This window comes from Rhamphochromis longiceps, linkage group LG16 (genome assembly GCF_057381845.1).
Source record: "Rhamphochromis longiceps isolate RC_006_pf linkage group LG16, R_longiceps_female_GT1.1, whole genome shotgun sequence".
Lineage (NCBI taxonomy): Eukaryota > Metazoa > Chordata > Actinopteri > Cichliformes > Cichlidae > Rhamphochromis > Rhamphochromis longiceps.
Window position 1 is genome coordinate 17,455,723 of NC_140572.1, and position 16,007 is coordinate 17,471,729.

The following is a 16,007-nucleotide window of genomic DNA, read 5'->3' on the forward strand; positions in this document are numbered from 1 at the left end:
CCCATCGAAATAGCAAGTGGCTAAATGTCATCTCTTGAGCTCATGAGTCTGAGTGCACATTTAACTGGGTGACTGCCAGTTAAAGGGACTCTTTTTTTTTTTTCCCCAAAATGACCTTAATGGCCAACTCAATCCTTGACCTGCCTCACATTCCTCTACATACATAGAGTACATGTGGCTGCTCTTTGGCCTTTATGTAGCCATTGTTACCTCCTCTCTGACCACGTTTCCTCCACACTAAGTACCCTCCCCTCCCAGTGTTGCTCCAGTAACTTCTTGGTGAGTTCTCCTAAAAGACTTACTGTAAACAGGATTAGAGAGCATTAAAAAATCCTCCTCTCTCTCAAGTGCCATCTGCCTATCTACCTGAGCCAGGAGCTGTCCTCTCAGCACCATGGGAAACACCTCTCCCCGGGCACAGAGGAAAGCGCGAGCCCACAGTGTGACTGTGTCAGCAAATGGTTTGTGATTGGGCTTCTCTTATTCTTTGGGGTCTTCTTTGGAGAATTCTGAAATATGCAAACTCGTACTCAGTTTGTCCTACTGCTGTTGCGTGACTTGAGACGAAACACGTATCTCCTTGATCCTTTCCCAAGGCCACGGATCTAAGTACAATCACGGATTTAACATGGGCATCCTCTCGTGGAAATGTGTTTTCTACCCTGCTGTGTTTGGTTTAATGGTCATATTTCTGGACCTAAAGACAGGTACGTGGCATTAGTTGACTTAAAAATCAAGCGTTCACTACTTACCTAAATGCACACACAAACTCTATATTTTAAACTTTGTTGTTGTTGTGCACCCCAGATGCAATGATGGAAGGTTCCTCTATGGGATACCTTGATCTGCCTTATACTCAGGAGCCTGTGGTGTTTCCACGCATCACTCACATATCTGAGGTGAAGCCATCGCGTGAGAGCCACGCGGTTATCTCTCGACAGAAAAGGAACATCCTTTTTCCAAGTGGAGTCAAACTGTGCGCGCAAGAGACCGCCGAGCAAGTCATTGCAAACCATCTGAGCTACTTTCATCTCAGAGGTAAGACCCAGTGTGAATCGGTGTTAAAAATGAATATTGTAAATGGAGTTTCATTGTCACTGTCACACCAAGGTGTGAAGATGGCACCAAAAAGAACAAACAAACTGATTTTGAGAGATTGCCCCCTCTGTATCTTCCCCTTTGCGTGTCTACAGTGTGAAAAGATTTAATTCTCCAGTGGACGAGAGAGTTAACCTTTGCTGTGTTTACGCAATAAGATCCATCAGACTCAATTAGACTTCATTAGATTTGTATCAAAACAGATTGCTCCACTTATTGGGCTCATTTACTGAAATAACATTACACCACACACACTGGTAGCATCTACACAACATCAGGTCTCCATTAAAAGAAGCCGTTGTTACCTACACTGCATCTTACCAGCCCTGCCGACGAGTTCTGGTGTGCTTTTAAAGGATTATTGCACAATTTAGCACTGCATTATATATTTTTATATTATCTACCAATAACCCACAATGCAATTTGACAGCCAAGTTGCATATTAGTAGGTAATGCTGCTTTAAAGTACTTCGCTTGGAATAGTTCATGAAATTAGCAATTCACGCAGACAAAAAATACAAATATTACACAAACAACAAAAAAAAAAAGATTTTTTCTAAAAAGCCAAAAGTTACAGTAAAAACAGACATTTAGCTCTTTCTTATATGTGTGCATGGGCAGGTTTGTTATGCAAGTTAGATATGGATTTAGAAGTGATCACTGCAGCCTTGTGGACACTGTTAATTAGAGAAGAAGATTGGAGCATATGTCTGTGCACTGATTTTGGATCAGCGCCCAGTAGGCTGACTCATGAGAGTTATATCACGACATCAACGTGGAAATGGATAGATTTATGATTTAGCTTGGGCCCCCAGAAACTCTAACTAATGATATCAAGATTGTAAATGAGTCAAACTCATAAAATATGATCTTATTTCTCAGCTAATGAACGTGTGTCGTGGTTTCCTTGTCAAACAAGCATACATTTAAGTTAGGGTTCAAGTTTCACCCCAATAAAAATAACTTGGAAAACATTACTATGAAAGAAAGTTCTCCAGATAAATTTTTTAAGAGGGTGCTGTCTTTCTCTGGTCTAACCAGTGTGCCAGGAGACCATATGGGAGGCATTTAAGATCTTCTGGGACCGCCTCCCAGAGCAAGAAGAGTACCAAAGCTGGATGAGTCGATGTCAGGAGGGCATAGTCTCTGCACGGGATATTGGCAGCTACTTTAGTACGTCAGAGGAGCATCAGACTCTGGCTAAAAAGGTAACTAAATAACAATAAAATGATATGCGATTAGTACAAAACATGATTTTCTCTGGAGCTGGCTCATGAAACTGTTTTCCACTTCCAGAGAATGTCGCTGCCCAGTTTGAAGAGGTAAAAGAAACTCTCTGCTTTGTTTTCCCCAAAGTGACCTTTTAATGATGCGTTCATGATCTCATTATTAAGTCTGTGTTTTGTAAATGTGTCACTTTTACCACTATCTGTAGTGAGCCCACCAGGTCCTGGCAACATATGTGCAGGTAAGGTTGTCAAAGCTCTTCAACCTTACCTGTTCATATTCCCACTCATCACTTATCAAACATGATTTTTCACATTTATTTGTTTTGGCTTCTTTTTTTTTTTTCATTTATGTGTCATAGATTTAGGTATGTGTCTTTATGCTCACTGTCTGTTTGAGTTCTCTCTTTAAATGATAATATTAACAGGGGTCCAAGCAAAGAAGCTGTTGAGATACAACCGTACCTGTTATAATTCTCATCGTTTTTTATTATTCATGTCATGTGGAAACATGAAGTTTGACTCAGACTCTGAAACTCCAGTTTGTCTTTGCAGTGTTCTGTAAAATGGCTTGGCCTGAGGTCAGCTGTCTTCCATCATTTTATTTTTTCTTACTCCAGCTACATCTTTGCTGTCTGATGTTTAAAGAATATGAGATTTTTATTAAAAAAACCCATTTTGTTTCACCATGTTCATAAAAACATTTTTTTTGACGCTTTAAACAGAAACCACTAAACCAGCCGTCCTAAAACTGACTCAGGATTATCTTGGGAATTAAAAAAAAAAAAAAATCGTTGACGTATCTGCTGAAGGCTTTGAGAAATCAACCTGAAATTACTGAACGTGGAACATGTTTACCTTTTCTTGGTTAGTGAGTTTGAGTTGGTACAAAATTTGGTTTTGAAAGTTAGGACCTCGTAATACATGCATCTCCCCTAGTCCTCAATCAAATGTTAGCAACATGCACATGATTTGGATATCACATGTTTCCCATCGTGCCCAGAAATGCCAAACAATGTGTCTGCAGTAACATTCACAGTTGTATAAACAGCATCGATTTCACCAAATGTTTGAAGGTATTTGGTAAACACATGAATCACATGTTTTTTCCCCCCAGAATAATATAATTATTATCTTTTACAGCTCATTTGAACAGCACACTTAAAAAATATTTTTTTTACCCCCCAATAAACACAAAGTCAAATTCATGTGAAATATATAAAATCAAAGGTTTATTTATTCCGATGCTCTAAATTTATGCAAATCCAGTACATTTCATTTGACAAGATTCCATAAATTTAACATTTTACTCTGTACTTCTGTAACAAAATTGCATACAAAATATACAAGTAATTAAATTAGTTGAAAGGAAGTTAAGAAATTATTTATTTATTTATTTTTTTAGTGTAGTGATTATATATCGATATGGTTGAGTCCTGTTAGCCAATGGTGCAACAGTTTATCTAATTTAAATAAACAATTACAAATAGCTTGACTGCTTCTGACTTGCTTGGATCTCAGTCTTTGCCTCTTTTTTAAAATCTTTTTTAACAAACTAAATTAATAGACAAAAATCTAACCTTCAATAATTTTCAGACACTGGGAAACTGGATTTGCTTCCATTAACTTCTTATTCCGACCCTACATGCAGTGTGCATAAGCCATTAATAGTTGTGCTTATTGCCTTTTTATTATATCATAATTGTGTAACGTTGTATCGGCGTCGCTAACATGATCCTCCTGTGTTTCACAGCACTCCAACACCAGACATACCAGAATCCGTTGAAGCTCCTGAGCTAGGTCAGTGTTTTACCTGATTATACTGGCATCTGTAGCAAAAATCCCCCTTTTATTTAACCACCCTGATATAGATTTGCTGTTTTTGTGTCTGGCCCGTGTCTAGTGTGCAGTTTTGTATTTTGGAGTGTGCATCCTTAAGTGCTCGGTATGTGAACTTGGCTTTAGGTCAGCTGACCCTTAGATTTAGCAAGAAGTCAGGGTAAGGACAGTCTAATCCATATAACTATCACTAATCATGGCACTTGCCAAACGTTTAAGCTGACATCCACCTCAAATAAATCGACAATCCCTTTTTCTTTTGCATATGAACTTAACCACCTAGAAGACACAGCTGAAAACAAGGAGGAGGATTCCCCTGCCATTTCACCAGGAGTAGAGGAGAGTCCTGTGAGTGTAAACACAGATTGCTTGCAGACTGGGATTGATCATTTGCCCTTAACTAAAGTGCGTCTTTATCTCTTTCTCACTACTCAGCTTTACAATGATATAACCGTACAACCGCCTACTCCTGCTCCGCTGGAGCAGGTTGTGGAGCTAAGCATCCTCTTGTCAGGAGAAATGTACAACGAGAGCCTTGCTGATCCGGCCAGCCTCCAGTACCAAACACTCAGCAGACAGCTCGCTGAAAAGGTTTGCCTCTAGCTCTGGCTCCTCATGTCTGTTTCCCTTTATATCTCCCATCTGAGCCTTGGCGCTGGCCTGGACTCTCTATATCTACTGGTTTATGGTCTGTGATTGAAGCACTGTTAGTTTTAATAACTCGCACTTTAATGACAGCAGTAGTTAAACTCAAACTGTTAGGCAAGGGCTCAAAACACACTGACTTTATGATACACAGTTGGTTAGGGTGAAATAATAATGTGCTGAAAATCCAGCTTCATGACTCATGTCTTGGGAATACATAAACTTCCGCACATGCACGCCGCTGCACAGGTATCCAGTGGTTTTACAGGTACTTGGAAGATTCAGTAAACATGCCTACAGGCCTTTTCCCTGGCAGCGGATGCACAAAACCTTGCAAATGAAAACATTAAACAGACAATTTGGTGCATTTTTTTGTGCACACACGTGTATGTGTTTTGCATTTGATGAATGCTTTCAGTATTTTTTTTTCTTTTGATTTCTGAGCTGCTTTTATTCTCTGCGGGGATTTCCTGGACAGCTAACATCTGCACACACCTTGACATACTGTAGTCTATAGCAAGAAACGTCATGCATACAAGCAAGTTTGCGTGCCTTGAAGAGATAAAGAAGAAAAGTGGAGTGGATGGTAAGATAGGGACTGATGGTAAATGAGTGTAAAGAAAGAGGAAGTGGAGGAGAAGTCAGCAGACGAAAGACCCTGGAGACCTGTACGCATACTTCTTCATCTCTGGAAGATTTAATAAACTGGGTCAGTGAGTCTGCAGGACGACACGACTATATCTATTTCTTTTTTCATGTTAGTGTGGTGAAGCAAGGCCTTGAAAACCACTACAAGCTGTTTTCTATGAGCAGTTTGTCTTTTAAGGAAAATAATCCGGGGACGACATTTCGAGTACTTTGAATGAAACAAGTCCTTTTGGAACAATGAATGAGATTTATTTTGGCAAGCAAGTTCATTGTAAACCACTCGAAATAAGAAACAAATTAACTGCGGTTTCCACTCTGATGCCTGGTCAACTTTGTCTTTGCAGATAGAAGACGCTCTGGAGGGGCTTCCTGGATTTAAAAGTGTGTCTGTAACTGACTTCAGGTCAGCTTCTCTCCAATGATTATGGCTGTCAGAACAAATGGCCTTTTAAAGACGCCTCTTTTTGTAATACTTGTATCGTGATTTGAGCTCTCGGCAGAAGTTTAACAGATCTCGCTTGTTTCACACAGGCCGCAAGATGGCGCAGAGGGGTGAGTCATCAGTAGTTGCTCTGGTACTTCGACCTTGAATAGCTCTCCCCATCCTGTGTTGTGTTTAAGCCCACAGATCCCTATCAACCTTAACTAGAGCTGTGTATGTGTGTGACCCCAGCTTCATCTCACACTGTGTTTACCTGTGAGCGTGGGCACGTGTTAAGCTGTGTCACTAGTTGCCTGTGTTAATGGACTTAACGCAGTCACTCACCTGTTAAGTGGGATCAGGGTGGGTCGAACCAAGTGAGCAGGTGCTCCTGTATAGAGACGATAATCTGAGCTTTACCTGGAAGGATGGAAATGAGTGGAGTTATCGGCAAAAATAACCTGTTTGTGTGGTGAAATGGAGAAAAATAAGGGAATTACAAAAGGCAAGTGAATGGACAACAAACAGAATGCAGGGTCAAACAATCTGCTTGTACGTTCCCTCATGGGGATTTAGATGAGAGGTCTCATGCTTATGTGGGACTGGTACAAAAGCTTCAGCCAGCACCATGTTAGTTTAGCTTAACAAAAATTGGAAACAGAGGGAAATGGCTATTTGGAAAGCTAAACTGAACTGGTTTGTTTGAGCTGAACAAAAGCAGAAGGGGATAACTGACAGTTTAAGAATTTAGTTTGCAATATGCTGTGCTGGATCGTTGACTGGAACGAGGAACTTCCTGAAATCGTTAAATCCAGCAGCGCCTAGAAGCTTTGATATAACTTTTCATAAAATGCAACTTTGTTAGACATTTTTATTGTGTGTGCAGAATAAACACATTGGCTATTATGCACTGATTATTGAGCTTTAGGTGTGCTGGTATTTTATCGTTGGACATATAAACCCAATTCCACAACATTTATGATGCTGTGTAAAGGGTTGGGACACAAAAATCCATAAATCCATATTTAAGTCATGGCAGAACACAGGAGACATATCAAATACTTAAAGTGAGGCTATTTCATGACAAATATTAAATAATTTTGAATTTGATGGAATAATACCACCAAAAGATAAAAAGACTGGCAGTGCACAAGGGACAAGGCCAAAAATCTGTATTGGAAGCTCCTGGTCTTCAGGCCCTTAAATGCCACTGCATGAAAATAGCCCATTTCTTTCATGGAAATTAATGCAAGAGCTCGGGAACGTTTCCAGAACATTTCCTCAGCACCATCCACAAATGCAGGTTAAAGCTCTGCCATCCACAAAAGAAGCCATACGTGGACATGATCTCAGTTCACAGGCATTTTAAAGATTGTTTACACAGCGGTGAATTTGTGTTTATGAAATCCGCAAATCATTGCATTCTGTTTTTAATTTACATTTTACGCAGCGCCAAAACATTTTTTGCAAAGGGGTTGTATAAAAACAGTCTTCCCTGCTGTTTACAGCTAAGCTACGCTAACTGGTCAGGGCTTCATATTTAACAGTAAGATTTGAGAGTAATGTGTTTCTCACAACCTCTGGAAAACAAGAGAAAACAACACATGTCGTCTGTTTGAAGTATTCATTTATTATTCAATGTATGAATCTGTGTAGAAAATTGTAAATACAAAAGGCCTGATAAATGTTGTAGGGTACAAAGTTTGTTGTTGAGGTGCAATGAAATCAACGTTTATATACCTTGTATGTTTGCTCACATTCAATACCTGAATAAACATAGTTATAATAGTTAGAAGCAGTCATTAGTTTTTTTGGTAACTGTACTCTGAATATTATTTATTCATGAAATTATGGCTATACATTAAATAGGTGAGTAAGAAATGAATTTATTGCTGTAATCAACCTTGCATGCAACTTCTAACTCCAACTTACAAGGCACAGCAGGAGCAGAGCGTGCCTGACTGCCCTTTTGTGAACTGGATCTCCTTCTAAATGGGGCTGACTTTGGGTCAGCACATGCTCAGCTGTCTGCCAGTAACCCAACAAACTAGGTCAGCATGGACATGGAGGGCTCCCAGTAGTCAAATGAAGCCTGATAGATGGCTTTTTCCAGGCTCTGGAATCTCTTGTGAGGTTTCCATGTTTATTATGATGATATTGATCATTCTGCTGACTCGGCTCCTTTAGCGCTATACAGTCACACTCCTGCGTTCCAAGCAAGAATAAATCACACGATTCATCAGTCATATGTTAGCGTTCTACAATTTTTAAAAAAAGGTTTATCATTAAATCAAGCTAATGCCTGAACAATTTTCTTCCTCTTTCCCTCTAATACCTTTAGTGTAATTGTGTGCAAAGGATAAATGTAAACTATTGAATGGGATAATAATATACTGGTCATGAAAATGCATGAGAAACCCTCTCTGCTTATTTTAAATTAAATATTTAAACTCGCTGCTGTAGTGGAGCGGTAATGGGAGCTTTAAAGGAGAGAGATTAGAGGTGGGGATTATCAATAACGTAATATATTTATAGTGAAGAATTCAATCATAATTAGCATAACATAAGTACAAATTCAAATTCAAATTTTATTTGTCACGTACACAGTCATACACAGTACGATATGTAGTGAAATGCTTGGATAACTACTCGTGACCTAAAGAAAACAAAAAAAGGAAAGGCTATGAATAAGATAGGAAATAAATATGCAAAATTAAAAAGGGTAAATTTAACTAGGAAGGAATAAAATATAAATTAAGGTTAAAAATGAAATAACTGTACAACACAAATTAGAATGAAGGGTAAATTTAACTGGGAAGAATAAGATAAAATATATAAATTAAAGTTGAAAATAAAATAACTGTACAACAAAATACACAATACACAATATAGAACTATATAAGAATGTATGAAGAAATCTAAATCTAAATAAATATATACACAATAACAGCAGCTGTACAAGTATTAACTGGAAATGAAGAATATAGTGACCAGTGTTGTGCAAAAACAATGTCCAGAAAGTCCAGTGTGTGTGTAAGAACCATATGTGTGGGTCAGTACTGTGTGGTGGTGTGATTGAGAGACCGTATCGCCTGCGGGAAGAAGCTCCTCCTCAGTCTCTCTGTGTTGGTCTTCAGGGAGCGGAATCGCTTTCCTGACCTCAGCAGAGAGAACAGTCTGTTGTTGGGATGGCTGAGGTCCTTCACGATCTTCCTGGCCTTGGTCCAGCACCGCCTGCTGTAGATTGAGTGCAGGTCAGGGAGCTCGGAGCGGATGGTGCGCTCAGCTGACCGCACAACCCTCTGTAGAGCTCGTCTGTCCTGCATGGTGCTGTTCCTGCAATATGAGAGTGCAGTTGCCCAAAATATAGGAAAATTATATTAAAATTGTCCCTAGGCCTAACCTGGATCACTATATGAACTTGATATAATATAACAACAGCATACTTGTGTCAGCAGGTTTGGTGGTTTGGTGGTGGACTATGCCGTCACAGTGGTGGTGAATGGAGCAGGAGTGACCGCTGAACAACTGAACTACCTGACCCTACAGTCGAACCAAGTGGAGAACTCCTATCGGGAGTTCGAGGAGCACCCCACTGTGGTCCTCACCATCAGTGAGGACAACAAAATTTTCATTGAAGACCTAGATGACAAAAAGCTGGAGAGTGGTAAGATGATGTGCATTACTGCCAGTCTTCTTAAAGATATTCCCTAAACTGATACGCTCATATTTCCACTATACTGCAGAGATTTATTTTGCCAGCATGGCAGTGGAGTCACTGGGAATGCACTGGAAAAGGTGGTGCGTGCATCGCGGGGCAAACCTACATGTGTCATGTCAAATAGAGACGCTGTTGACATTGCACTGATATTAAAACACACCGTTCGTCACTTGAGAAAACATTCCAGGCTTTTAATAGTCTCATCTGTTTTTTTATTTGACTCTCTTTCTGTCAAATGGACAGAGACAAGTTTCAGTCCCACAACTGGGCCATTTTTAATGGACAAATAACAGTCATCAGTTATAGGAACTGTGTATTTATTCAGTGTGTCAGTTAAATCCTCGTCATTAAATGGTCAGCAAAGGAGAACTCAGCAGAAAGGATGTTTGAAATCTGAGCTTTAGATTTTTAGGCTTTACTGTAATCCTTTCTTTTTTTGGGCATACATATTTTGGATTTCACAGTGAACTCTTAAAAATTGACTTCACCTACTTAGCATTGCTCTCCTTTAAAGATGGTCAGACTGGAAGCAGGCATATTCAAAGCAAAGATATGGTTTATTTTATTCCCTATGTTTTTTTGAAGTGTCGATATGTGATAATAACATTGCCCACAGTGCACCATGATGTTGAAAATACAATAAGAGAATACAAACATACAGTCATTGTTAATCAGTGCGTTTGCAATAATGTCATTGCTGTTTTGTTCTCCACATGGACTGTTTACCTGCTTTCCTCTAAAGTTTATCATAGATATTGATCAATAGCATTCACACTACTTTACGTATCCCCCCAAATCCTGTCCCTTGCCTACAGATTCTACATATTTATGCAGATGTCTGAGTTTTGAGAGACTGAAGCGGGGATTATTTTAACCTTGTGAGTCTGTGAATGTGTTATCCATGCAAGATATGCTCCTGGAGACACCTTCTGTGGCAAGAACTATCTCAAAGACTGTTTGAGTACTTTTGCAATTTTTTATGTTGTCTGTAGACTTTGCCAAGATGTGACAACAGCGCAAAACTGGGTCACAAACTTTGGTTGGTCCAACTGAAACTATAAGCCAGTCCTGTGAGACTACAGTGGGATATAAAAACTGCATATACAGAATCACAGGTCAGGTCTGATTAAAAACAAAAGAAAACAAAACAATACATACTGTATTTCAATAATAGGCTGTTTGAATCCCTTGTGTCTGTCTTTAATGTCTCTTTCCAATCCATGAGTACATATACAACTACAGTCCGTCTTGCAAAGGAGTTGATCCAGCTGTGCAGCCAGCTTTGTGGTAGTTTCTGCTGCAGTAAGTGTTTTGAGCTGTTCATTTTCCCCAAATGATCTCAACATAGAGATGCAAACAGACTCACAAAGTGAAAACAAAGTTGCAGATGGTAATATTGCAGTAACTACTACTGAGTAGTCAACATGTCTAAATGTTGGCGACACTGCAATGGAGAAATCTTTGTCTTTAGCCAAACAGACGTTGCCTCACCTGTGACCTCATCCCATTCACCCAATCACAGACACCTTTACACAATGATTTTTTTTTTTTTAAATATGCCACCTAAAAACTCAGGCAGTCAATATCCTACCTACCTTTTACTTTGGTCATTTAATTATACGTTAACATATAATTAAAGAAATCTCCTGTGAGATTTCTTCAGCCTTGTGTTTTTAAAGACTGCAGGTCATTAGTTTACTGCAAAGGCAAGCACTTTTAAAGATGGATGCCCTCTCATTTCCATATTAGTTATAGGCTGTGACATCTAAAATGATGGCTAAACATTCTCATATGGCTGACACATGTGGCTTGGGGACTTAAAGACACAGCTTTGGCTTTGTTTTTTTTGCCTTGGTGGTGATGCATTAATAGCCTTGGACCACAGTGGCTGATATTTATTCCAGATTTTAGCACTGATTTGTAGATATTTACCCCTGGAGGTGACGCCGTCAAAAAGCAGGCAGTCTGTGCTGAAACACTAACAGTTAACAGAATTTTGAATACGCCGGCAGGCAGAAATATTTAGGCTATTTGGCACGTTTGTGTGTTGTATGTCAGTTTTTGTTAATGTTTGTTTCTTCTGTGGTTCCACAGTGTCTGAGATTCCTCACTCTATCAACACTGAAGACGGAGCCATGGTGAGTAACAAGTTACCTCCACAGCTATCATGAAAACAATCTCTCTCCAGGCGATCCAGCTGCTTGGAATTTGTACATCGCTTTTGTTAAAAGACACCGTGGTGAAGACCCGTAACTGCCTTGAGATGTTATCCAGACTACACCAGCGCAGGTAGGGGATGAGCTCACTAGCAAGGATGAAGTGAAGCTTTGAGGATTAGTTTGGTTCTTGCTGTAATAATCCACTGCTATTCTTGGGCAGAGACTGCAGTGCACCACAGCGCCATGAGTCAACAGAGACTGCACTTGAGAATTTATCTAGACAAGCAATACCATCTAAAGTATGTCTCTGTTCGTGCTCTCTTGTGTTTGAGTGTGCTTTTAATGATAATCACAGTTCGGTTTGCTTTGGTCACATTTTCAGCATAGCCTGATAATTTGACACATGGTATGAGGTTGGAGAGTTTCTACCCTGATTTGAAGTTGGAACGGTTTAAATAAAGATTTCATTTGGTTGTTATGAGAAATATGAATCTTATGATAAGCCATCAAACTAAATAGATACAATAGCAAAAGTAGTATAGTAGAAATTCTTTAACTATAAAAAGGAATTAGGGAATTAGCTTAATGCACTACAAAAACACAAGGTCCATGAGCAAAACTAAGACTTGGACCACTAAGACTTAATGTGAAAGCACAGGAACAAGAACATATAATTATATATCTATATGAAATATAGATTGATACAGTTATTGAAATAAAAACTCTGCAGTTATTCAGAAAGACTTGGGTGGTTTAGCAGCAGTTAATAGAAAGAGTACACACACACACGCACTCAAAAACTCACAAAAACTGTATGCAATTCTCTAAAAAAATATATTAATGATAGCTGTATGTGTGACTATGTCTGTGCACATTTTCATTGAGATATGCCAACCTATAAGGAGGTGATAGGACACATAGATGTACAGACATATACATACATACATATATATATATATATATATATATACGGTACAATCATTATTGTAAGGTAGCTCAAGTTTCAGCTGTGCAGTCTTCAATCATCACACACTTCACCAAAGTAACGTGATTTAACCAGGCACCAACATTTCCTCTTGGTTAACAAGTATATGCAACACAAAGACACATTCATTAGAATACATATTGAAAGCTCCAACTATCCACTTTCTTCCTGTTACTCAATTCAGAGTTGCAAGAGGGCTTGAGCTTGTCTTACCTGTCACAGCACAGGCTGTCAATCTGTTGCAGGGCTAACACAGAATGACAGACGGCCACTTACTTTTGCGTTCACACCTAAGGTTGGTTTACAATCACCATGTAACCTAAGCCAGAGTACCTGGAGAGAACCCACACAGACACAGAGAAAACCCACATAGAAAAGCCCCAGAATGGATTCAAACCCAGGACTTTCTTGATGTGAGGCAACAGTGTTAAACACCGCAACACCATCAACTAACTCTCAACTAACTTTGTTCAGTCTTTAATTACACACACAGTGTTTACCTCAACACTAGATGTGGTTCTAATAAAAGATGATTAAGCAGTATTTCACAACAAAGCTTGGTTAACATACCAGCAGTGTCCTTAAAGTTGGCATTAAGCAATCACTCCATTCTCTGCCATGGCTCACACATAATCCTCCTGATGTGTCTGGCTTTGCATTAAGTCAGGCATTTACTATAATTAACTTTCATGATATATCTAGGTGTCTTCCTGTTGAAAGGGAGTTTTTCCTTCCCACTGTCACCAAAGTAAAAAGGGTGTTTGGGGATAAGATTAAAAATCTCTGCCTCTGGTGACTGGCCAATCAGAGCTCCTGTTTGTGATGCAGATCAGTGCTGTTGATAAGCCGCCAGAGGTCCTGACGCTGGAAGAGGACATCAAAAGTGAATCTTCAGAAACCAACACAGTGGCAACAATAGAAAATAATGTTATTGTTCTAGAGGAGAGTGAAGTTGCATCTCCTGCTCTTGATCTGACCTTCCGTATACCTGAAGCTGCCGGTAAGTGTTATTTGGGCAATTTTACATATGATGCTTTATTTTTCCACATAGCATTCCAGCTATACAAGACTACCTTTTTCATTAGTTCTTATATCATAATATCATAAGATATCATATGTCAGATATCTTCTATAATAGAGAGTGAGTTTCTTCTTATCTTTGTTTTTTCAGGGATTGAGAAGGAGGGTTTGTTGCTGGAGGATACTGTGCAGATTTTCTCTGTAGAACCTCCTCCACCTGAAGACCTTCCAGCTGAACTGCCAGGAAGCGTCACACTGCCTGAACCCCCAGTAGAAATTGAAGCCTCTGGTTCAGTCCCAGATGTTTTGGAGGGGCTAATTGAACCATCTACAATCACTCCAGAAGAGGAGGAAATGTCCCTTGGGGAAACTGCTTCAGAGGAAGAGGTGAAAACAGAAGAAATCACCATAAATGCAGATGTTACATCTGGAGCTGAGGAAGAGACATTTGGACCTACAGCTGTACCTATGGAAGAGGAGAATCCAGATGATGTTGTTGAGATTATAGAGGAACTTGAAATCTTTACTGTCATAACTGAAACCAAGGAAGAAAAGGGTTTACCTCCCCAAATACCAATTCCAGATGCTGTAGATATAACTAGTGAAGCATCACAGCCAGAGCCAACGAAGATGAGTCTTCTTCCTGTTGGCGATAACTCCATTGAGGGGACATCAGAAGAGTCTAACCCTGCAGATATTCCACCTGATAATGAGGAGGCTAACACCCTAAGACCAGAAAATTCAGCCATTAATGTGCTGTCGGCCAGCCCCGAGGAACCTGTATTTGAAGAGAATGGCTTGGAAGAATCAGTAGAAAATCAGGATCACGAAAGAAATGAAGAGGCTCTGTCTGAAGCTCCAGTTGTAGTAGAAGAGCCTCCAGAAACTCCAGAGATCTCTAGAGAAGATCTTACAGATGATGAAATCTTACTGGTTAACAAAGATGTTCCTGAACCACCAGTGACAGATTCTCTGGGCCCTGCCCAACCAACTGCTCTGTCTCCAGAGAGGGAGTCACCCTTTACCCGTATCTCTTATGTAAACCCTGATTTTGATGATGAGCCTGACACAGACATGCCTTTACTGGTGGAGGTAAAGCAATAGAATCAAACAAGATTTGTTTTGAACAAAAAATGTATGCTGTCTGCATCTGATAATCAAATCATTTTACTTTCTTATCGCCTAGATCCAGACTACTGATGATGGCTTGGACGATACCACCACTGGAGACCATGGTTATAATGTGGTTCAGTATGGTTATGGTTTGATTAACCACACAGAGGAGGGCAGCACCGGATTCCCAATAGGTGTGGGCCACGGCACAGACCAGGCTAGTATTGCCATGCCTGTAAACCCTGGACGAGCACTAATGGTTTTCTTTAGTCTGAGGGTGACCAACATGATCTTCTCAGAGGATCTCTTTAACAAGAGTTCCCCAGAGTACAAAGCTCTGGAGCAACGCTTCCTCGAGCTGGTAAATGCCTGCGTCTTGCAGTATTTGTTATTTTCATTATTCACAATCCTGTGTAAAATCCTTTTGCTTGTAACATCAAACTGCACATTTTTCAACTGTTCCCTAGCTTGTGCCCTACCTACAATCCAACCTCAGTCACTTTGAGAACCTGGAGATCTTGAACTTCCGAAATGGGAGCATTGTAGTCAACAGCCGGATGAAATTCGGGAAGCCTGTGGCTCGTGGCGTCACAACAACTGTCTACTTAATCTTGGAGGACTTTTGTAACACAGCCTACCAGACCATGAACCTGGCCATTGACAAGTATTCACTGGATGTTGAATCAGGTATGCTCTCACTGACAACCAGTGCTGTCATAAGGACAGCACTTCTTCTTGAGATCCCTGTCAAAGGTCTCCTAAAGAAATCACTATTTCTGTTCTTGTTGCCAAGAACCACTGTTCTATGAGAAAGTCTCACCTGTCACCAGCTATCTTTAGCTACTTCCTTGCATGTATTTGGGGATCTAAATTAGCCTTTTTAAATGCTTTCATGCTAGCATTGTATAACAAACTCATGAAAAGAAGGCAATTGGCTTATTTCCATAAATTTTAAACACTTACTTCATTGTCACCTTAGAATATTGCTTTGCAAAGTATTCTAAGGTATTCTAAGGCAAAGTATAGCACAGTGCGCAAAAGCCTACAAAACCTTGCCAACCCCTTTTTCCCCTTGCTGAGTTTGCTTCTGCTGAAGGTTTCTTCCTGTTTAAAATTAGCTCTCCGTAAATAA

The 16,007-nt window shown here is 39.8% G+C and overlaps 1 protein-coding gene across 1 annotated transcript in view; it reads left to right on the plus strand.

Annotated features, from left to right (window-relative positions):
• The first annotated feature begins 308 nt into the window (after positions 1 to 308).
• The window catches only part of impg2a (interphotoreceptor matrix proteoglycan 2a), a 33,991-nt gene continuing 18,292 nt past the window's right edge, over positions 309 to 16,007 (plus strand). The window contains exons 1-17 of the mRNA XM_085384976.1: positions 309 to 461; positions 597 to 707; positions 808 to 1,038; positions 2,140 to 2,306; positions 2,395 to 2,420; positions 2,534 to 2,566; positions 4,078 to 4,124; positions 4,447 to 4,511; positions 4,599 to 4,754; positions 5,801 to 5,859; positions 5,988 to 6,008; positions 9,333 to 9,544; positions 11,693 to 11,736; positions 13,571 to 13,742; positions 13,914 to 14,854; positions 14,949 to 15,236; positions 15,343 to 15,562. Of these exons, the coding sequence (XP_085241102.1) occupies positions 395 to 461; positions 597 to 707; positions 808 to 1,038; positions 2,140 to 2,306; positions 2,395 to 2,420; positions 2,534 to 2,566; positions 4,078 to 4,124; positions 4,447 to 4,511; positions 4,599 to 4,754; positions 5,801 to 5,859; positions 5,988 to 6,008; positions 9,333 to 9,544; positions 11,693 to 11,736; positions 13,571 to 13,742; positions 13,914 to 14,854; positions 14,949 to 15,236; positions 15,343 to 15,562 (2,860 nt within the window). The 5' untranslated portion in view covers positions 309 to 394. The remainder of the gene's footprint in view (positions 462 to 596; positions 708 to 807; positions 1,039 to 2,139; positions 2,307 to 2,394; positions 2,421 to 2,533; positions 2,567 to 4,077; positions 4,125 to 4,446; positions 4,512 to 4,598; positions 4,755 to 5,800; positions 5,860 to 5,987; positions 6,009 to 9,332; positions 9,545 to 11,692; positions 11,737 to 13,570; positions 13,743 to 13,913; positions 14,855 to 14,948; positions 15,237 to 15,342; positions 15,563 to 16,007) is intronic.